General features: G+C 35.0%; 3 protein-coding genes across 3 annotated transcripts; 2 read left to right on the top strand and 1 right to left on the bottom strand.

Annotated features, from left to right (window-relative positions):
• The first annotated feature begins 401 nt into the window (after positions 1-401).
• LOC143448875 (histone deacetylase 1-like) lies at positions 402-17,555 on the top strand. Its single transcript, XM_076948795.1, has 16 exons — positions 402-539; positions 2,713-2,825; positions 3,066-3,183; positions 6,866-6,940; positions 7,099-7,237; positions 7,624-7,765; positions 7,931-8,035; positions 8,196-8,292; positions 8,649-8,789; positions 8,949-8,995; positions 9,171-9,291; positions 9,469-9,543; positions 15,818-15,952; positions 16,189-16,280; positions 16,905-17,007; positions 17,102-17,555. The coding sequence occupies exons 1-16, from the start codon at positions 488-490 to the stop codon at positions 17,212-17,214; spliced, it is 1,668 nt and encodes a 555-aa protein (XP_076804910.1). The 5' UTR covers positions 402-487; the 3' UTR covers positions 17,215-17,555.
• LOC143448874 (uncharacterized) lies at positions 9,571-15,625 on the top strand. The gene is made up of 9 exons (XM_076948794.1): positions 9,571-11,947; positions 12,043-12,199; positions 12,378-12,526; positions 12,611-12,835; positions 13,040-13,339; positions 13,506-13,705; positions 13,852-13,957; positions 14,457-14,555; positions 14,692-15,625. Exons 1-9 carry the CDS (start codon positions 11,761-11,763, stop codon positions 15,279-15,281), a joined length of 2,013 nt encoding a protein of 670 aa, XP_076804909.1. The 5' UTR covers positions 9,571-11,760; the 3' UTR covers positions 15,282-15,625.
• Positions 17,556-19,488: 1,933 nt separating the features above from the next.
• LOC143450504 (transcription termination factor 4, mitochondrial-like) lies at positions 19,489-21,150 on the bottom strand. Its single transcript, XM_076951073.1, has 2 exons — positions 20,369-21,150; positions 19,489-20,276 (listed from the first exon to the last, which is right to left on the bottom strand). The coding sequence occupies exons 1-2, from the start codon at positions 21,078-21,080 to the stop codon at positions 20,008-20,010; spliced, it is 981 nt and encodes a 326-aa protein (XP_076807188.1). The 5' UTR covers positions 21,081-21,150; the 3' UTR covers positions 19,489-20,007.
• Positions 21,151-22,971: the final 1,821 nt, after the last annotated feature.

The raw sequence follows: 22,971 nt of genomic DNA, 5'->3' as shown, positions 1-22,971 counted from the left end.
TTACTGGTTCTGGAAAACCAGTATATAGTATCAGCCAGAACCAGACCAGAGTATAAACTTTTATACTCTTTGTGGAGAACAGTATTAAAACTGGGCAATACTACGAAAAATAAACAATAAATAAACCATACACTACCGTGCCATCAGTTGACAAACAATTACGATCAAATTTTGGGAGTATTCACAGCAACGGCAAAAGTGTAACAGAAGCTAGGAAGGAAACTAAGGAAACTCCAGTTCGGTACATGATGTTCAAAGCGTACTTTTAAACGCGACAGGAATGATATCTCAAAAGCATTTATTTTCCATTTTAGCGATTTTAAAATAATTTTGTCTTGTATTTTTTGTTTTGTTTTTTTTGTCATAGAAATCATATAAACAAAACTTTTCACATCGCATTCAAAAGACTCATATAACATCCTTCGCTTTTTCGTGGTAGTTGACTGGTTGAGGAAGAGTTCTTATTTTCCCAGTAATTCTGGTTACAATGGCACTTACCAACCCAGGTGGAAATCGTAAAGTTTGTTATTATTATGACTGTAAGTACTGCTTAGAGTAGAAATGGTTTTAAGTTTAGTTAAGTAACTGTGTTGCCGATACCATATATTACAAGTAGAGAATATACGATACCGGTATTGGTTCGTAAAAAAGTACGGATGCCGAAATGCCTGTCCTGTATTATCTTCGGCCCCAAATAGTGTTTTATGTGATGACACTTAATTTGCGATTCGCGGTTTTAAATAAATAACCTTATTGTTTTAATCATATTGAATAGCATAATTAACTTACAATTTTGTCAAAACTTTTAAATATTTCTCCATTGGCCGACCTTAAGTAGGATGATGTATGGTTAACGTCCATGCTTTTTGTACTAGAAAGTTTGGGGTCCAATGTAGAATTGCACAACCAACTGATGTCACAATTCGGGTAGCTGGGGTCTAATATACATATGTATCCTGTGGTTGTGCACTTCTCTATTAGACCCAAAGTTTGTCTGACTGTACTATACCAAACAATGGAAATTGCCGGCCCGCTTTGAGTTTTTTTAAGATTACAAGTGTTCTGTGATTGGATTGTAAAAATTTCGCTCAGGTGAGTAGCATATAAATACCTTTACGCGATAAACAAAATTTGAAAATGTGTTGCCAAATTCTTATTTTGTAGTGGTTTGAAACCTATGCATTGGACTTGTTTGATATGACGTCTAGATATGTGGTCAGCGAAGCATGGGACGTAAATGTGTAAGAGTTTAAGTGTTATCTGTGGCGTGTTACATCATAGGCTACTTTTGTTTTGCATGTTAAACAAAGTTTAAAAAAATCAACTAGACGTAAATACAGACCGAATTATGACATTCAAATGCGCCACAGATACCATGCAATCTTCTAAGCATTTTTTTCGCTTGCTTCACTGATCACATACATATATATATTCTTTATTGCGTTTAAAGGAATTTCCATGCTATTCACCTGAACGAAATCTTTACAAACCAATGCAAACGATCATTACATAAAACAGTTAAATTCTTTAAACATCTGTGCATGCAGATTTTGTGCAAATAATTTCTTACAACGTATCAGACAGCTGTAGTCCTTAGTCACACCACAGTCTGACAGCCTTACTTAATCTTACTTAATCCAATCTTACTGGAAAGCAGGTAGACACATATTTTGGCATGATGGCGTGCATTTTAGGCGTCAATTTTTTGGTTTAATTCCAACAAAATATGCCTTGTTTACTAGTTATAAATTGGCCTGTTTGTTAATTAGTCTTATCTGTGCGCTTGTCACACTTATTAGAAAGTATAGTATGCTCACGTAGCACGCGATTCATCAACAAGCATGTTGAAAGTTTTCAAATTTATGAAAAAAACTGTTGTGTGAACGCTAATTTGTAACTAATTAATAAAGAATTAAAACTGCATTGCATATCCTCAGGCCAAATTTTTCGTCTCCGTATACACGATTTTTTGTGGAAAATTATACTATCTTTCACTCGAAGCTGATACTAATGCAAATACATTTTTTACCAAAACTTTTAGTAGCCTATTAATATTACAAGTAGTTAACAAAGTTGGCTTGGTAATCGAGTTGTTCAAACGCTGTCGTTGCATCAAATGTCGCTTGTGTTTTTTGTTCAATAACCAGTGGCACCATAAAGTTGTAATGTTAGGCAAGGCATTAACGACACTTGCTGCTGTTCAGTGGACCTGGTGGATGGTTCTAATTTCGTGTGACACTATATAAAAATCAAAAAACCAAAATAAAAACTGTGTGACAATCAAACTTATGAATTTGCACAAAGACTAGCTCGGGGCTTGAGCGAAGAGGAATCTTACCTGGATTTAAGTTGTGCTAAGACTTTCCTCACTCCGAGGATAAGCATTATTATCATACCATACCAAACTCAGCTTTACATTACTTTAAAGATGGAGAATGGATGTATCCAAAACATGTCACTTTTTGTTTGTAAATAAAGAACAAAGATATTAATTTTTCTGATTTTGTTTTACTGTTTGCGACAGTTTAATATACCAGAGCAGTTTGAACCCTACCTAAGTTAAAGCAAGAAGGGATTTTGTTATAGAAAAACATTAGAAAAGAGAAAATATTTTTTTCCAAATGCAAGTACAAATATCAAAATTATGCAGTTGTAAAGCAAATTCGAATACGTATTTATTTTTAAGCTATGCATTTATTTTATGTTTTGCAGCTGATATTGGAAATAATTACTATGGCCAAGGGCATCCAATGAAACCACACAGAATACGCATGACTCACAACCTTTTGCTGAACTATGGCTTATACAGGAAAATGGAAATATATGTACTTTTTCTATGCATTACTTTTTATAGTCAAAAGGGCAAAAAAGTTTTTGTGTACAACTAAATTGTTTTTGCATGGTTTGTCAAGATGTAGGCATGTGTGTAATGCTCAATGAAAACTCATACCCTTGTTGTATAAATATTTTAGCGTGTTGACACAGAAACTTTTATACTAGTTGGTATCCCATTTTTAACTTCCATTATGCACGTTTGTCATATTGTCATATTAATGTGTTAACAGCGTCCTCACAAGTGCAATTCAGAAGAGATGTCAAAGTATCACAGTGATGACTACATAAAGTTTTTAAGGAGCATAAGGCCAGACAACATGTCTGAGTACACCAAACAAATGCAAAGATGTGAGTAGTCTCACTTGATACGCACATAATTGTTTTATTTATGTTTATCGTAATAGGGCAGGGTTGTCCAAACTTTTTCTAGGAGTGTCATTTTTAATAATAATTTTAAAGTGCCTGTGGGCCAAAATCCAAACAAGTTGTAGTTACAAAATTAGATTTGGAATTGTCTTATCGACTATCATGGCAAAATTTACTTTTTTTGATTATTATGTAATACAGGTGGTAGTTTCACTCACCCGTTTTCTTGTTTTGTCAGAAATTGTTTAGAAAAGTGCAAGTTGGATTGATAAAAAATTATTTATATCGTTAATTATTGACTGCAGGCCAAAAATGACATATTTTGCGACATTAGTTAGGATAAGCTACACCAAGGCTACTCAACTATTTTTAGTGAAGGTCCAGTTACAAAAGTTCAAAATTTGCTTAGGTCCGTTATAAATCTCATGAAATAATTTACAGTCATACAAATGTATTAAAATACAGTATATAAAATAATATAATTCTCTGGATGGGTATTAATTTAATTTTAAAATCTCTGGATTTAAAAAAATTAAATTCTCTGAATTTTTTTAACACAACACATAAAAATACAGTATATACAAAATCCGGCATAGGCAATAAGCGAAATTTTATTTATTGTTCTGTTAGTCACAGCTAGTGGGAGAATTGGCATTTCTTATTTCTTGCTAGTTCTTTAAATCTTGGTTCTAAAGTAGTGAGAGTGAGTCGAAGGCTGGTGAAGGTTTTCATTGGTCATACAGATGCGAAATTTATTCTTTATGAAGTTCATGTTTGAAAACGCTGACTTGCAGCTGTAAGTAGACCCAAACATAGTGAGAATTTACACTGCTAATTTGCGAAGAGCAGGAAAATTATTTGGGAATCCTTCCTTTGACCAAACCTTCTCTGGTGTATTATCACAGGATGATTTTTTCATAGCTATGTTCTCCTGGAATTCACAAGCTCCAGTTGAACTTTTGCTGCATCTACCCATTTACATGTGTCCTTTGCTTCAACTGAGAATTCTGTAATGTCTGTCACTAGAAAGGGGTTTTCAATGAACAGCAGCAACTGTTTGCCAAGAGAAAAGTAATCAAATCGCACTGCAAAATTGGTAATCAGCTTTTCAACAAATTGGACATATCTGGTACCAGAATCATTTTTACCTTTACTCTGTTCCAAAAGTCTCAGAAAATGGACAAGTTGGCTCTGAATATCATGTTTGAAAATTTTTAATTTTTTCTGAAATGCACGAATTGCTGTGATCAAATCAAAAATAGTGTGTTTTTCTCCTTGCAGTTTTACATTCAAGTCGTTGAGGTGTGACATCATGTCAGTCAAAAACCCAACAATCTCCATTTTTTCATCATCTCTTAAAAATGCCGAAAATGCCACTGCCTTCACATTGTTACGACCTTTGAGAAAACCCGATAACTCTTTCCTAATCAACCAAAATCTCTCCAAAACTCTTCCCTTACTTAACCATCCTATATTGTTGTGTACAAGTAAATTTGTATAAATTGCATTGTTTTCGGAAAGAAAATCTTGGAGAAGAGGATGTTGTAGTGCGGACGTTGATCTAAGAAAGTTTACTAGCTTCATAATAGTCTCCATGACTTTGCAATATTCATCTCCCAGGCTGGCACACAGTACTGCTTGGTGGATAATACAATGGTAAGTTATCAAATCGGGATTATCTTTCAGTAATCGTCCAACAAGGCCTCTTTCTCGACCAAGCATAGCTGGAGCTCTATCTGTGGTTAGCGAAATGATTGACTTCATTTCAATGTTTCTTGATTCTTTCATACTTTTCAAGGCTTCATAGATACCTTCTTCCCGTGTTCTTCTTTCAAGAGCAGTCATACCCAACAAGTCTTGCATGTACTCTTTCTTAGTCCCGTCATAGTAACTTACAAATACCATAAGTTGAGCGATGTCAGTCATGTCAGTTGATTCGTAAATACAGTAGCTAGTGAAATGCAAGGTACATTTTTCAGTCCTTCATCAAGTTGCGATATAAGATCTTCAGCCAACAGTTCGGTTATCCTCACTGTAGTCGAATCAGAAAACGGAATCTGCTTTATTTTATTGACTATTTCATTTCTCTGCTTACCATCAAACAATGTCTCAGCAGTCTATATCATGCATTCTCTAACAATTTCTGCATCATTGACAGGCTTCTTATGTTTTCCTAAAATCCAAGCTATTTTCAGTGAGCATGCAGTCACCTTTTCTTTGGCTGTCATGGTATTGGCAAGAATCATGGTTGATCTCTCATACTGTGATTTAAGCAGATTTATTTTTTTCTCTCTTCCGTTCCTTGTTTGTATGTCTTTTCAAATCCGCCATGTTTGCTTTCATAATGATGTTTCAGATTGCTGCTTTTCACCAAGGCAATTTTTCGACCACATATAAGGCAAAGTGGAGTTGAGCTGGCTGTGGGAAGAATAAAAGCTTACTGTTCTATCCATTCTTCCTTGAACAAACAATTTTCGTTGTCAAACTTGCTTCTCCTGATAGATGCCACATTATCTGTAATTACCGATTCTAGTTAAATTAGGAGTGAACTATAAAGTTCTGCAAATTATTGTTAGTCTGGAGCTGAGCAGAAGTAATAAAAACACTTCACTTTGTTCCTGTACATCTGCAAAATGATAATGTTACCTTTTTTGCCCTTTGCATTTTACTCGCCCTTTTTTTCCGTGGTTGCATTGTTACGTCAACAAGGCTTGTTTGAAATTATGTTATTGTCTGCTGTTTTTTTGTTTTTGCAAATCAACGATAATGGATTTGGTTTTGTTAAAAAACTGGTGTCCTTTATGAAGTCGCAAATATCATTGTGACTTCATAAAGTTTCTTTATGGGTTGCAATTAGCATCTTGCTGATGATGGGCTTTACCCAGAAACAGCTCTGTCGAAGGCTACATCTTTTCAGTGGTTTTGTATTAAACTTGTGTAAACATTGTTTTATCAACAAAAGATGGTGCAAAACGCCGGCTGCCCCGATTGACAAACGACCTATTAACAAAAACCACCAGAAGACTAGTTTGAGCTACCACTTACACACTCGCTGATTAATTGAATAAGCAGGAATAACAAAACTAATGATGAACGATTTCATTTGCGGAAATACTGAGAGCCCTGAACTACACTTTACTTAGGCCTATACAATTATGCATATTTCGATTAAGTTATGTCAACTCCTTTTCTCGATTTATTAACAGTAACTTGTTAATTAATGCTCTTTGTTGTGCTCTTACTTAACTTGTTAGTGGCTTTTTAGGTTCTTGTTTCTTCTTTTTTCACAGTGGAGATGCCAATATCAAACAGAGCCAGCATAAGCAGGCCTATCCAAATTCATGATCTCTTAAAGTCTAAGTAACCTGGTTGTGATTAACAATGAAATAAATTTAAGAAAAATAGTAACTCTTAAGGTTGCCTTTAAAAGGAATTCTTTTGAATTCTCAAGAATAGTATTTCTTGGGTTGTCTATTATTATTTCTTGTTATTGCTACTGTTATTAGTTCTTGTCACCAAACCCTAAACATATTTATATGTGCATATAATGAAGAAACAAATAATTTGATGCTATACTTGATGAGTGAAATAAATTTTAGTAAAATTAAGTTTTATCCTAGCTGTTTTTAGCATATTTGACAATTTGCTTTATATCCTTTTCCAGTCAACGTTGGAGAAGACTGCCCTGTATTTGATGGACTCTATGAGTTTTGCCAGTTGTCTGGTGGTGGATCCATAGGTAAAATCTTTACTTGTTCAGTATCACACATATTGCATAAGCCTCATCTATGACCTAACAGATTTATAGGGATTTTCCATTTTTTGGCTCCTTCCATCCAAAAATTTTAGGCGAGCACTTAATTGTTCGCCCCAAATAAATCTTATATTTAATTCTAGCTGGAGCTGTTAAAATCAACAAGCAACAAACTGATATCGCAATAAATTGGGCTGGAGGGCTTCATCATGCCAAGAAATCTGAAGCATCTGGCTTCTGCTATGTGAATGACATTGTTTTAGCTATTCTCGAGTTGCTAAAGTGAGTTACATAAACATGCATATGATTGTCATACTGCTGGTATTTTTGTTGTGTATATGGCATTTAATACAAGTCTGTTTACTCTAATAGAGATTAATTTGTTAAATTATGACAATTCCTCGTATGTTATAGACTTGTTCGTTTTGCCTTTGCAATTTTTCAGCTTGTAAAACATTTCTATATCAGAGTTGGAGTGTCTCATGTTTTACCAAAAACTATGCAAGCTTTGTGTGTAATTATAAATTGATTTGCAGAAAGCTCATGACTATCAACAGCTTCATTCTGGAGGGCTTAAATATTTATTATTTTGCTGTAGCAGCTCTTATTAATATTATTAATCAAGATATTTACCACCATGAATAAGTATTTGATAAACTTTTCATTAGGTATCATCAGCGTGTCTTATACATTGACATCGATATCCACCATGGTGATGGTGTGGAAGAAGCATTTTACACAACAGATCGAGTCATGACTGTTTCTTTTCACAAATATGGGGAATATTTTCCAGGCACTGGAGATTTGCGCGTATGTTTAAACTGATTTCATGGAGAATTTATTAATAGTGCATAAATAACAGAATTGCTATTAGAGAGTTTTTCCTTAAAGGAATTGACCTACTCTCATTTCTTGTGTTTCTGTTCTGGCGTTAAGGAATAATTCCTGTCTTTGTCATTTTTCCTAACTTCGCAGGACATTGGAGCAGGAAAAGGAAAATACTATGCACTTAACTTCCCACTTCGTGATGGCATGGATGATGAATGTTATGAGCAAATATTTCAACCTGTTATCACTAAGGTGCTTGCAATTAACATGTTGAAACAAAGATTTATGTTGTTTAACTCATGTTTCACATCTCCGCTTAACATTGTTATTATAAATGTGATTAGATTTTTTTGAAGTTGGCTTAACAGATGGTTTTATTAATATATAAATATCTGATGCTTTTATGTACAAGGTAATGGAATATTATCAACCCAGTGCTGTCGTGCTTCAGTGTGGTGCAGATTCTTTGACTGGTGATCGTTTAGGTTGTTTTAATCTCACTGTGAAAGGTTGGTTTCTCATAAGATTAGTTTTCATTTAAAGACACAGTGTAATGCTATGTAGGAATATTAACCCTACCCAATATATACTTGCCATATAAATATAATAGCATAACAATTTTTCAAATTTGGTTTCACTGTAATTTAAATTTGCCATTCTTTGAGATGTCTGTCATCTTTGGCTAGTTATCTTTATAGGAACTCAAACGATTTTTGTCATGTCTCTAATGATATGCAGTATTTGCTGAAATTTTACTATGCAAGTTCTGTGCATTTCTGTTAGTCACAAGTCTGGAGCTAAAACTTTAAGCAGATAAGCAATAAGTTAATACATATAGAAATAACAAATTATAAACTGCATTCAGGTCATGCCAAGTGTTTAGAGTATGTTAAGAAATTCAACATTCCTATCTTAATGCTTGGTGGGGGAGGGTACACAATCAGAAATGTAGCTCGGTGTTGGACGTATGAAACTGCTGTAGCTTTGGGACAGGAAATACCTAATGGTGGATATAATTAGTTACCAAATTATGTATCTTTTGCATATAAAGTAAAATTTATTGTAATATTTTCTAAAACGATTGGCTGATTGACAGTTTTATTTGAGTTTTTTTCATTTAGCTATGCAGTATTTACCAAATCAACTTATTCACTTGTTATTGCAGAGTTGCCTTACAATGATTATTTTGAATACTTTGGACCTGATTTCAAGGTATTGAATTAGATGAATATTCATCCTCTTACTGCTTAGCATTGCTATATTAGAACTTTACAGGACTAGTTGCAGTCTTGTAACTGTGTTAATGAACCTAAATACTGGAGAGGGAAGAGTATTGCATTTTCTTAAACATATTATATCGTAATATTAAACTTAATTATATGTTTAGTTACACATTAGTCCAAGCAACATGTCAAATCAAAATACTACAGAGTATCTCCACAAAATCAGACAGAGGCTTTTTGAAAATCTGCGCATGTTGCCTCATGCGCCTGGTGTACAGATGGCTGGTGAGCATAACTGTTGTTTATCCTAACACTTAACGATAAGTTTTTATTTAATGAATTTTTCTATTTCATGCAACTCTTTGTGAAACCCTTTACAAACTATATCACTGCGTTGAAAATTGGTTATAATTTATGAATTAAGTTGTGATTAATAAACTTCCACGTGTAACTTTTTTTCAGATATTCCTCCAGACACAGTTGTGGAAGACAGTGATGATGAGGCTGCCTTAGAGGATCCAGATAAAAGGAATTCAAGTAAGATTGGATCAGGTTTTTACCAGTATAGTTGTGTAATATTTAAAGTTTTGATTTCAAAAATGTATGACTGCCTTGTGCAATGCCGACTAGAGTAATATTATTTTGTTTTATTCTGTAATTTTTTATTTTTTGTTTTGTCTTAATATGTAGCCAAATGTGGAATCATAAATTGCATATGCGTGTTACATCATCATCGAATGATCACTTTGATCAATGTTACTGGTGCAATCATTTAAATTCTTATTACCATTAGAAAGATTTGCTTCCACTTGCCTATTGCTAATTTTAAAAAGCTGTTTAATGCACATCTGTTGAACTAAACTTAACGTTAGCTTTATAAGAATTTTAGGAGAAAAAGTACTAAGGAAAAAAGTTTATCTCAAATTAGAGAAACTATCTAATTAATAAAAAGGTCTGTTTGCGTCTAGATGGCAGTTACATCATTGTATGTAGTACAGAAATCAACCGAAATTATTTTGCATGGCCCAAATAATAAGCAACAGCCGACCGGTGGTGATTAATTAGAATATTGAAAATATGATTATGTTGAGTGATTTATGTAAGTGAATTTAGTGGTGAATGTAGAATGACTTCAATCAAAATCTGCCAATTACTAAGATGCCACAAAATCGTCTGACCAAGCGAATATACCATTACAAGTAGCCTAACACATTTTGAGTATCCATTACTTTACTTGCGCTCACATTTTGTCTACATATATAGGTTTTGATACTGGCATTGTTGCATGCGAAATCAACCTATTGATTATCTACATTCTACAGCTTACATAACTTACGAACCCTAAACTGATGTAAATCGAATAACTGTTTTGTCCATCTATTTAATCAACATCTGATGCTTATTACAATAAGCGGCATATTGAAAGCAGGCAACTTTTTTTCTAAGACGTCATAATTTCCACCATGCGCGTCACAGTGATCGTCAAATTAGCGACATATTAGTGGTTATAAATAATTATTTAAACATTGAATATTTCATGATGAGTTAGTTATCTTTTTCAATTAATAATACTGTATTCGTTAAACTTATTCTTTCCCAAATCCCGTCCAGTTATGGGCAAAAAGACATTTAACTGTACGTTTTTTTTCGCCCGCGCGTTGGCGTGTGTGCGCCATCCATTAATGTTAATTCGCACGAAGCTAAAGTACGCGACTCCTTTGCAATAGTTCTGTAACAGCTATTTGCGTGCTTAACGTTCTTACGGTATGTCAGTGATTAAAAACATATCAAAAATCCGTCTAACCGCCCATCGATTGCCTTATTACCTTCCAACATATAACGCATCGTATTCTTTGGAAACTGGTAAATCGAAGTGATAGTTGGACATTTTATTCGTGATATGCCGGACAGCTAACGTGTAATGTTTCAGACGTCACCATAACAACTTCTAAAACTGACACACTAAATTAGATTTTCTCGTTGAGTTCTTTCACGTATTGTCGATTAAACACGTAATTCTAATTTTAACTTCAACAGGGCTTGTGTCGAGCCAAAAGAGATCTCGTGCTTGTGTTTTTTAAACCGGAAGTAGTAATGTACATTTCTCTTCAATCACAGTCCTCTAGTCTAGATAAAATAAAAAGAATGATTAAGCGTCATGAACGAAATATACAAATATATTTTGGCAGCAATATCATGTGTGATGGCATTTTCCGAGTTTTTTATTGCATCATAAAAACAACACAAGGCTGGGAAAAGATTTATCATCACGAATTTCTGTGATTCAGCATAAGTAGGCAATGCAGACAGCAAGTCAAAGTTAGATAAGCTATACCCATACAAAGACTGTTATTACATGTTCAGGAAAGCTGATGTAAATGTTAAAATGATCATCAAATTCTTTATTGACAATATGCGACGACCAGCGAGTACTTTGTTACGATATTACGAGCCACAGGATTGTCAGGTTTTACCGGACGCTGAAGAGTAGACGTCACCTGACAAACCGACACCCAGAGTTAATGTATATCAGGGTTTAGCCTATATTCTTCAGATGTCATACCATGGCAGTTGGCAGAGTATAAAGCATATTATCGTCTGACTTTTATTACTAAGAGCTTACCGTATGTACATGCGTAGGCTATAACTTACTTGCATTGAAAAGACGTTTACATAGGTAACGTATAAGTTATGCATTGATCCAGATTCAGGTAGATAAAAAGTGCGTGGTTTTATGGGGTTCTGTGTAACAAGATGCGTCGTTTGAAACGATGTTTGCTTATCTTGTGTTGTGAATTTTTGGTGCTTCTGTTCAATGTTCATGCTGTGCCGAAGCCATACTGCGATCTGATCAAATGTGAAAATAGCTTTGTTATGGCAAATGATGGAACAAAAGATTGCGATTTTTGCCTAACGGAAACCCTGAGCCTGTCACATGTTGGTGAGTTGAATTATCTATCTCTTTTGAATGCTCAATTGTTGTTGTTTTGAATGATTGCTTTATGTAAGTTTGAGATTGTTGTTCACTGAATACAGAAAGTCATCTTCTTCATTACTTGGATTTAAAAGACATATACCTGAGCAACTATACTCATGATGAGTTTACCTGGTCTTTCAGCAAGGAACATATTGTGGATTATGAGAACATCACTGTTACGCTTTACCAAAGAAAAGATGAAAAGGACAAGTCTCTGTTAGTTTTATATTATTTTCCTGCTGGTTTGATTCGTTACAATTCAGGAATTTATCTCGCATGTACAAGATGTTTTCTTTAAAAGTCGACTATGCTTTGACTTTGTCTAGCACTTTACTTTAGGTTGACTAATTTTATAATGGTGGAATATTTGCACATCATGTCATCTTCTTTGCAGAAAGCATCCTATTTCTGGATGCTGTGGAATTCCTTTGTCCAAGGGTGGGTGTGGAAATGTGCAGTGCATGGATAGCTCTGTTTTCATCTCTCTCGCGTTGGGTAATGAAAGAGCTGTAACATCAACAGGGGTACAGCTATATAAGAAATGTAAGTGGAAATGAAATTTCCAAAACTGAACTCTCTTAAGTCAATATGAAATTGTGTTTTTAACGTTCATGATTTTCTTTGTAGGTCTGCCTTCGAAACAAAATCGAACGTTTTTTTATATATGTCCGGACCAAGTAAACGAATGGACACTCCGATATCAGTCCCGCTGTGTGCAGTATAATTCGCAGACCGGCGACATGCGACTTGGAGTACCGCAGGCCCGCCAGACCGGCTTGCAAACCTCAGATAGCATTTTCCAGGAATGGACCAGTGCGACGATACCAGTATGCCTTTTCACTTTAAGCAAAGGTAACGTGCGGCCCAACCCGCCATTTGGCACTGCATCGATGAACGATAATAATAATACGATACAAAATCGGACAACTTTTGCTTTACTTTATTTTAAATTGACATTTTCCAATAACTTAAAATGTATGTTACATTGTTGCGTATAGCGCTGATATATCGATAATCTTAAAGCCCAGACATAATGAATCTGTTTCCTTGTCACAGACGAGGTGCATGAACTTGGTAAGCCGGTGACAGACCCTAAAGCTATGGATCCCACACTATTTGGAAAAGCGGTCTATCAAATTGGCGGTATTAACCACACTGGCGCTGCTAAGATCGATTCGTTTCTCAAAAAATGTCAAACAGTGCAGTATCGCAGTACGGAGCTTTTCAACATAACATTTATCAAAATCTTTGAGAACAACACCTTTGTCTGCTTGATCTTGTGGCCCTACGGCACGGTGAATTACACACCGTCCGGAAAAGTTGTCAAGTGTCTTTCGCAAGAGAAGACTGTTAAAGGTAAAGGTAGTGCCACAATGATATGTTTAACGAACTTGTTTACCATTGAACTGGATACAATATTAAGTAGTATTGTTTAATCATTTGCATATGTCTGAACAATCGTTTTTATAATTAAAGACTTCGTTTTAACAGTGCTTTCAGGTATGTTTTTCTATGTTTTCAGTCATGTACATTACGGATTCGCATATTTATCATACAAAAATGAAGTCGTTGGCCAAGCAACAGGCATCCGATTTAATGGTGATAATATTTTGTGTCACCGGTGCCAGCATAGTATTCATTATCTCCCTAATATGTCTATATCGCGGTCGTGCTTTCCTTAGGAAATGGCTGAACGAAGCGCTATCTGGACCGCGCGAATGGGTAACTACGTTTAATATTTTTTCACATTATACGGTATTTATAACTCAATGGCCTAAACGTAAGTTTAGGATGACTTATGTGGCAGAATATCGTATTACATGTGTACAGAGGGGTACAACTTACAGCACTCAATGTATTTCACACAGGACAGTGTATGGGAAAGTGTAACGTACGGAAAAACACTTCCTACCAAATGTGCGGAAGACGAAGAAAATCCAGACCCTCTCGATACTCAAGAGATATTAAAGATAGGTGAGTGTAGTTTTAGTTATACAACGTACAAAGCTGAACATAGATGTTTACAGCTAGGCAGTTTTAGTTTCGACATAATTCTTGTGATGTAATTGGATAAATTCTAGACTCAGCGACAAATATGTTTTGTCATTAGACATAATTAACTTTCCGTTTTATTGTCAAATTCCTGTCAAGTCAGACCCTGTAATGAATTGTCTTACTGCTACCCGTCATTTGTTCAGAAACTATTTCCGACACGTTTATGACGTCATTCACAACTTAAAAAAAACAGGATTTCTTACTAATACAACGTGCTGCTATACTTTGCCACTTTGGAAACGTAAATGAAGAATAAATAATAATCAAAGTATAGCCGTTGTTGAAATATTTTTCACGCAGTTATCTTTCGTAGAAAACAATCACATAAGCACAGGATGGACAAAAACGTTTATGAGAGTACCTAAGCATGTTAATTCATTGATTGTGAAAGTTACCCATGCACTGCTTCTTGCTTCAGATTCAAAAGAAAAGAAGGAAGTGATTGTAGAAGCAATTACTCAAGTAAATCGTCCGAACCAAATTAGCTTATCTCATCAAACACTTTCATCTTGTAAAGGTAATTTATCGTTGAGCACAAGGAAATTGTGTCAAAAGTTTCACTTCCTGGTGTGAAGTCTTGTGATTTATCATAAAGTGTGCTTGTGCGTATTTTGATGTGCTGGTATATTGAGGTTCCTTTGCTGACATTACAGATGGCGGTATCGACTATGCCGAAGACAGCAAGAACATAGCTTGGATGATGATCAAAAACACGCCTGTTCGAGTTGTGCGTTATTCAAAACAAGGATGTTTGGACAAAATGGATACGCATTCATTGAACGCAGTAAATCTCGCTCAGCTTCCAAACATCGTTGGATATTCGAGGAAAAGTGTTGGAGGTTCCATTCCAAATTTCCCCCAGTTTCCATCTGCATTTGGGTCACACGTTCCTCCTAGCGTTCAGACCCTGCCTGGGCGAAAATCCTCAGACACCCAAATCGAACAGCACGATTCTGGATCATTTTCTAATGAAATCGTGCTTAACAATGCCAAATACAAGACATCAGACTCGCTCGCTGGTTCTACAAGTAATGTTGCTCCGTTGGTTGGATTGTATTTCAACCGCAGTCAGTTTGGAGATAAACTGATGTCAGATCAATGGCAGTCAGTATGTCATGATGAAATAGATATTGACGTTGTACTTGGTAGCAGTACCCAAGTTTCGAAAACATGTGTCATTCCATGCACACGGTCTTGCGAACAGACGTCTTCGGGCGACAGCGGCTTTTGTAACATGCCTTAGCGCTTTTCATTCTCTTTCGAAAAGCGATTTCATCCAATCATTTGAAATACTACCATTACAATTAAACTAAATTCAATGGTTTCCATTTCAGATTCCAAGACTTCACCGCAACACACCGTCTACATATAAGACGGTTATCATCAACTCGATACTATACGTAGTCAGTGAATGTTTGTATTTTGTGCTGTTTTATTAACCAGAGTTGGTTTTTGCGGTGCCTGCAAAATTCTTTGCTTACACGTTTTTTGTTTCTGTACATGCTCTCCGTGACTTTTCTCTTATGTAATGGCTATTGTACAACTGATAACTTCTTAAATGTTCAATAAATTGCCGATCGCAGTGAATTTTTTGTGCTGTTTTGAAAGTCTTATATTTTATTGTATCTTTTACGTTAATTTGATGAAAGAATTTTTTTTAAATGCTTTAAAATTAAATATAAAACTAAACTGTTTTTATTCCAGTAAATTGAAGTTTGATTTCAATTTATACATTTTTGATATTATTTACGATATCTTATTAAATATTATTACTTTCAGTAAGAGCTTCTGATAAGCGCATCCAGAGAGATGATGAATTCTCTGATTCGGAAGATGAAGGAGAAGGCGGCAGAAAAAATCAAGAATCTCACCGGAAGAAGAAAAGAAAGATGGAAGGAGAATCCAAACCTCCTGGTTAGTGTATATTTTATCACACTCTATTTGACAGGATGATGTGTGGAATATATCTGTTACCCATAAAACCAGTTATACTTAATATAAGACTTGTTAAAACATGTCCTTCGGTCATTGTAGTTGCTTTTAATACTTCTTGGTTTGCTTAATCTTGTACTGATGGTGATGTACAATTTGCTTACAGTGTTTGACAAATCCTAGAGCAAATAAAAACTTTTGTTATGTCAAATGTTTAGCTGAGGCAAAAACAGAGGAAGGAAAAAACGTTAAGATGGAAAAGGTTTCCAGCAATGAGGAGCCCAAAAGCGAAAATCAGAATGAAACAGTGGTAATTATTTTGTGAACTTACACATCTGGTAATTTTTTGATATTTCTGAGAATACTGAATGTTGATCATAAGATGTCTTGGTTGGGGGTGGGGCTCAAAACTGATTTAGTATACCAAACTGTTGCATTCAGCGCAACATGGCAGGATTATTATTCATACTATTCTTTAATCTACAAAAACTGGCATGTATCGAACACTTCTATTGTCCATCTTTAAAAACTTTTCTTTCGCCGTTAGAAACCTACGAATAGTAATCACATTCGAATTACTCTGAATATAGACAATAAATGTGTCAGAAACGTGTTAGTTTTTGTAAATAATTGAACAGTATGAATATTGCGGCTTTTGTTGTACTGATTTCAACAGTACGGCATGATTATTAGATCAACTAAAAATTGTGATTACTTTGACTAATGGAAAAACCACGTACTCCCATCTCAAAAAAGTGCTTAATTGAGGTGACATAAGACAATTATATTTCTTTGGAGGTCGTTAAGCATGACATTATAGTGTTTTTGCAATGTACAAGCTATCAAGGATGTTTGGTTTGACCTGAGAGAGCTGCGTTGTACTTTCACAAACCTTATTTTGAGCCAAATCATCTTCGTTTTGATATTTTTGAAGCCTCAAGAAAGTAAAGACAATTTAGACGAAAAACCAACCACTGCCAACGACGATACCAACTCCCGAGATGAAGCTGACAAGCAGAACTCAGTAAACGGCGACGGTAAAGGTTTTTTCTATATCTTGTGTTATGTTTAACAGTGAAATGCTGTTCCTCATACTTTTGGTTAAAAAAGCGCATTGTCTTATTTCTTAAGAGAAAACCACCGAAAAATTATCAGAAAGTGGCTCAAACCCCGCGACCGGCGAGAGTAGAGATAAACCGCATGACAACGAGGTCGCATCTGCAGACGAGAAGATGGAACAATGATTTAGATCTGATTTTAGTGATTAGGGTTTTGAAGTTACTCCTCAAATCCGAAAAGACTTTCTAACTGTATGTATTTTTGAAATCTGCCGCATTTTATTGTTTGAGCTCTTCAGGTCTTAAACGTTCGAAAGTTATTTTTTGGATCTTATTTGTCTACTTTACAACGCTAGTTGTGTTGGTTTGTGGAGTCAATGCCAAATACTTACACAAAAACATGTTCTATAAAATATGACAAATTGTTTTTTTCTTGCTAGTCAATACCGTTACCTCTGTTAAAGGGTTCTCACGATTTGTGAATCATATGTGCTTGTTTTGTAACCTTAATAAAGTACCAACTATAACTGCGTGATTCTTCGTTAAAGCATAAAGTGATGTGCAAATTCAAAAACAAGTTGGCCTTAAATAAAAAATGGGCCTATTTGCCAGGAATTATTCTGGAAAAAGAATTTTTAATAATATGTGTAGTAATTAAGCGGTAATTACCAAAATTGTATCGCAAATTTAACTTACCTTGACGGAGGTAGAGGTCATAGTGACGTCACCATACAAATAACAATTTTAAATGCTTCAATCGCATATAGGGTTTGACTGATTCATGCAAACATAAAAGCGGGTTAAACGGTGTTACAAAATTGTTGTTTACGAAGTTTTAAAATCGTCCACAACAAATTGCAAACTGTTCGTATAAATTTGAGAAAGCGATTCATTTCTAGGCGGTTTAAAGCGCTCTTGAGGGGTAAAAGGACAAAATTTTTGGGCTCCGCCCATCTAGGGCGGCGTTGGCTCAAAGACGGAAATTTCAAAACGGGTTTTCAAAAAATTTCAAACCCCTCAACGTAATACTAAATGCCCCTAGATGCAAGGTTGACATGCGAAGCACAGCACATTTGTATCATTACTGGCATAAAATAGTTTAGTGCGTACTATTACAAAATATTCTGCGGGCGACCCACAGATAGACATGAAATTTACGGTAGGCCTACGCAGTTTTACAGTGTAAAAGCCATAGTAGAGTAACGTAGCGCCTCAAAAGTTAACTTTAATTTATTTCTATCAACTTTTGCAGGCATCTTGCCTCTTTATGTGTTGTTATACCAAATATGTAGCTATGTGCAGCTTTCGCATCCCTTAATCATATTTTTGTTTTAGGCGAGGTGATTGTTTTTTCACAATTATTGACGTTGTGGGACATAAAATGTTTTTTAATTAAATTCTTTATTCACACCTTTACAGGAAATTGCTTCGGAATACAATTATTGGGAATACAATTATTGTACAACAACGACTTTTTTAAATGAATACTGTAAATAAAATTCAAAGTGGTGTGTTCATATACAGTATCTAAAGTGACTTTTCATAAACTTTTTCCCCCGGCAAAAATGGATATTTGTTTGCTGAATTTTTTGATTCCTCGAGGATCATATGTTACTGTAGCTTCCTTTGACTTCTCACTTGTTCAATTACAGACCTTGTACGCCTACAATAGACATTAATTTCGTAACCAAAATGAAGCCCGCTGTACTTAAAAAAAACTTTTTAAACTTTGCAGTGGTAGATTTCGTGCTGATGTTAGAATTTCTGTAATTTATTTATTCTTTCCTGCCTATCATTGTCTTCGTTGGCCTGAAAAGAGTTTTTGCACGACTTGCTTGGCGATATTTCACTGATTTCTAGGGAGCGAACCGTCTTAGACATTTTTGCGTCCTTGCTACAAAGCGTGTATTTCCTTTTCCATTTTGTGGTTTTCCTTGAAATCGTCATCAAAAATGGTACAAAGAGGATACTTATGAATCATTGCCTATTGTCGTGCTAGCAGAAGGTGGACACAGCCTACGTATGGCAGACCAATTCTTACTTCACATTTAAACTCATGAAAAAATATATTATATAACTTACATATATTTGCTTTCTTAAACGATCGAACTTTTTAAATACGATTTGTATGAATTTCAGAATTATAATATTCAGAATTATTTCATTCTAAACATTTTGCGGTTTTGAACTTTGTTTTGTTCAGTCCAGTTGCATTTTAAAGTTGATAATAAACCTTTAATAAGGGTTTGTATAGTGCTAAGTTTTCTCTGTGAGAAGTGGTGAAGCTGGTAATAATATTATTTTCATCAGTAAGCCCAGAATGGACTGAGTCGAATCTAGTAGCTTCTGATTAAATTCAAGCTGGAATATGCAATGCTCTTGCTCAATAACACTTGAATTTTTGGCAAATGCTGCCAATACCATGCCCTAGGGCCTAGGGTGTTAAATCACTAAATCAAGTCGAAATGTGGCTAGGTTTATGAATCTCATACGAGTGGAAAGTGTAACCTATTTCATGAACCAGAAACACCAATGGAAAACAACAAAAAATTGTCAAAAACAATGTTGCGCTCAAAAAAACTCACAGCAACTGCCACCAAGTGCTCGTAAGTTACCTCTGCAGATTAATATGTGGCTTAGCAGGCTACTATTCAAAGCTGTAATATGGTGGTGGTATCATACTCCTTACCTTTAAACGGAGGAAAGTCGTAAGTGTGACTTAAACTATGCAATGGCTAAAGGATTAAACACCACTGAGATTCATTACATTTCAAAACTAATGCACGGTATTTTAAATTCAGAGTTTGACCAGAAAATAATTAACTTTAGCCTTAAATTGCTTCTTATCAATGAATAAATTGATAGATGTGCAGTCCACAAACTGAAAGTTTTTTTAGCATGGCTGGGCCAAACATGTAGGAGCATTAGATGCATCATGCAGAATTTCTATTTGCTTGGGGATAAAACAAAATAAACAGTTCACTTCTTTATACTCTTAAATAGCTCTTCTGCCAATTTACTTGGTACAATTTCCTCTTCTTCAAGATCATCATCATCAGCATTAAGTTTCTCGTCCTGTCTGAAGAGTTTACTTTCAGCAACATACAGCTCCTGAAATAGCTGATATTCTCTTATTTCACATAAGGCAACTTTGTCACAAAAATCTGATGTAGTTGTGCAAAATATGTCTTTAAGAGATGGATTCTCTATTCTGGTGCTTCCATGCCTATCAGGTTTGATGTACTGGCCTACATAAGAAATAGAAAGAGATATCTGAAACTTGTCCATCTAGTATTATCAAGTGTAGTAAAGTTTTAAATATACCAAATCAATTTCATACCTCGTCTCCACAAAAAATCATGCCGTTCCTGGAGATAATATAAGGAATACTTCATTGCCCCACTTTCCACAATACACCAGCTATCTTTTATGCCCATAATTAGGTCGAAAAACAAATACTTCTCTTTTGTAACAGCTATACCATCCAGCAAAATATTTGGTGCCTTTATAACAAGTTCATGCAGCTCAGTTGACTTCAAGCCAGTTTCTGCCAGAACGGACTCCAGTAATCTAGAGACTTTGTGTCCAGAAAGGAAAACGACACCAGGAAAGAAATATACAAGGCGGTTAATTTGATTTGTACTAAATTTATAACTACTTAATGTTTGCGTAAGATGTCTGAGTTGAGGAAGATCATGTTCATGCATTTCTTGACATTTTTCTTCCAAAAGTCTTATAGTTTTCTGGCTCAGCCCAACATCATTTTTTAGGTAACTTTTAATGAAATTGCTTCTGGTTAGATGTGGAACTTCCTTTGTTTTGCAGACTTTATCTACAACGGTACCTGCTTGTTCATTGTTGTCTTTTTGGCTAGGAGTTTTTTTGGAGTCTGTGTGGCTGCTTGTACAATACAATACTTTCAAAGATGTGTAGTTGAAAGTTTGAGAAACTGCAGTCGGCACAAAACTTTTTCGGCAACAGTTTTCAACAATGACTGTGTATAACTTGAAAATACAATTTGGCTGAATTAAGTGCATGTTTCCTTTCAGCATTGTTGCATACTAAGTGATTAATCAAGTCTAAATATTTGAATCATAATCATACTGTAATTATTTCATACAATGAGTATTTTTCATAAACTTATACATCAAAATTAGTGAAGTATTTACAGCTGAGATGCGCAATGCTGTACATTAATCGCAATCAACCTGTCAATTGCAAAGGTACATCGAATTGATCACACAACAACAAAAACTTGTCAAGATTTTTTACCTACTATCAGTTTTTTGTTTTATTTTACATGACAAGAAAGTAATTTGCTTTATACCATTAATGAGTCAAAACACTTTATGAGAAATGCCTAAATAATCTACATTTTGCAACTGATATAGAAAGAACTTCTTTATTGGTCAATCAATTTGCTCTGATCATTGGAAATGTGGCTCAATAATCCCAAAAGTTTGGACATTCCTGGTCTAAAGATTTGGATGATTTCAGTAGTGAAAAACAGTTATCTTGTATATGAGCAAAATGTTCATCCCAAAAACCATGAGGTAAATAATACGCCAAGTACACTTTAAAATTGTATTTAATATGCTGAGTCCCTTGCAAAATTTCATAATCCAGAAAATAGGCTACGATTTGAAGACTAAACATAATTTGTTGATCAAGAAGTTTTCTGAAGATTTAGCTAACACAAGTAGCTTGGTGTAATTATCGATCGCCTCAAATGATCAAAGTGAATGTGGGCGATCACTGCCTCAAAACAGCCAGCCTGAAAAAAATGAAAATTACACAACTTTAAAGCAAGTAAAAAAAGCACCATTAAAGTCAGTTTGGATTTTTTGTATCAATGACATGTAGACAAGCTACAGAAAATTGCAATGCCATGCCACCGCTGCTCCGCCACCTAACGTCGGCGCTTGGCTATGGTATGGCAGATTGAAAAGTTTGCTAAATGCGCAGGGGATGAAAGTTAATTGCGCATATAGTCGCTATTGTTTCAACTTGTTGCGCGTGGGATTTCCCCCCTAAAAACAGCAAACTTTTCAGTCTGAATAGTATTCGTTTAAGTTTCAATTGTAATTCATTTGTTACAATTATACAAAAAACAAGGACAAAAAGAATCCATTTTAGGCTGAATGGTCATTTAGTATATCAATTTTTCAGCAATTCTCTAACATATAAGTACAAATTAGATGTATTATAATTGTGTATACACGATGATATATAAGCTCGTTTCCACCACTTTTCTATCATAAAAATGTCATTAAGCACCAAAATTTCACACTGTCGAGGCTCACAATCGAAAAACGGTGATTTTCAAACGTGGTTGAAGAAAATTGTCTATGTGCGCATTGACGAGCAGACGGTTCCAGTTTCAAAGCTCCCAGAGTCCCAGGGCAGCAAAGTAGCTCTCCACTGAAAGGATGCTGATCATTGTGGGGTAAGTCCCAAAGTAGCTATTCTGGAAATCTAAAAATCCTTAGGGTGATTTTGAGAAATAGCATTACACAGTAATAAAAAACTGGACTATAAATCGTAAAGCGGTAGATTCATTGGTTAAACACATTTTACTAACTTAACGTAACTCAGCGCCTAGTATCATTTTACGACTTTTCCTCCCCGTTAACGTAGTTTGATTATTCAGAAGTCTATTTAAATTGACCATTCAGCTTCGAGTTGAAGGGTTTCCAGCCAAAGTTAATAAAAAAAACACTGTTGTGTAGTGTCAAGTGTTATTGTGGTGTGCTGTGTATTTTGTGTAACAAATGTTTTTTTACAAACTTTTCTTCCACTGTATCTCAATATGATGTAAACTGTCCTCAGTCAATCAAAACAACTAGCTTTCAACAAGACACAGTCAAGCTCTAATCGCGCATTTTTATATACTTGTTGCTGATATGTTAGGTTTACAAAAGAGTAGATATCCAGGAAGGAAGC

The sequence above is a fragment of the Clavelina lepadiformis genome, chromosome 3 (assembly GCF_947623445.1).
Source record: "Clavelina lepadiformis chromosome 3, kaClaLepa1.1, whole genome shotgun sequence".
NCBI classification, from domain to species: domain Eukaryota; kingdom Metazoa; phylum Chordata; class Ascidiacea; order Aplousobranchia; family Clavelinidae; genus Clavelina; species Clavelina lepadiformis.
The sequence above is the reverse complement of the archived record's forward strand: the minus strand, read 5'-3'. Positions and strand labels throughout refer to the sequence as shown.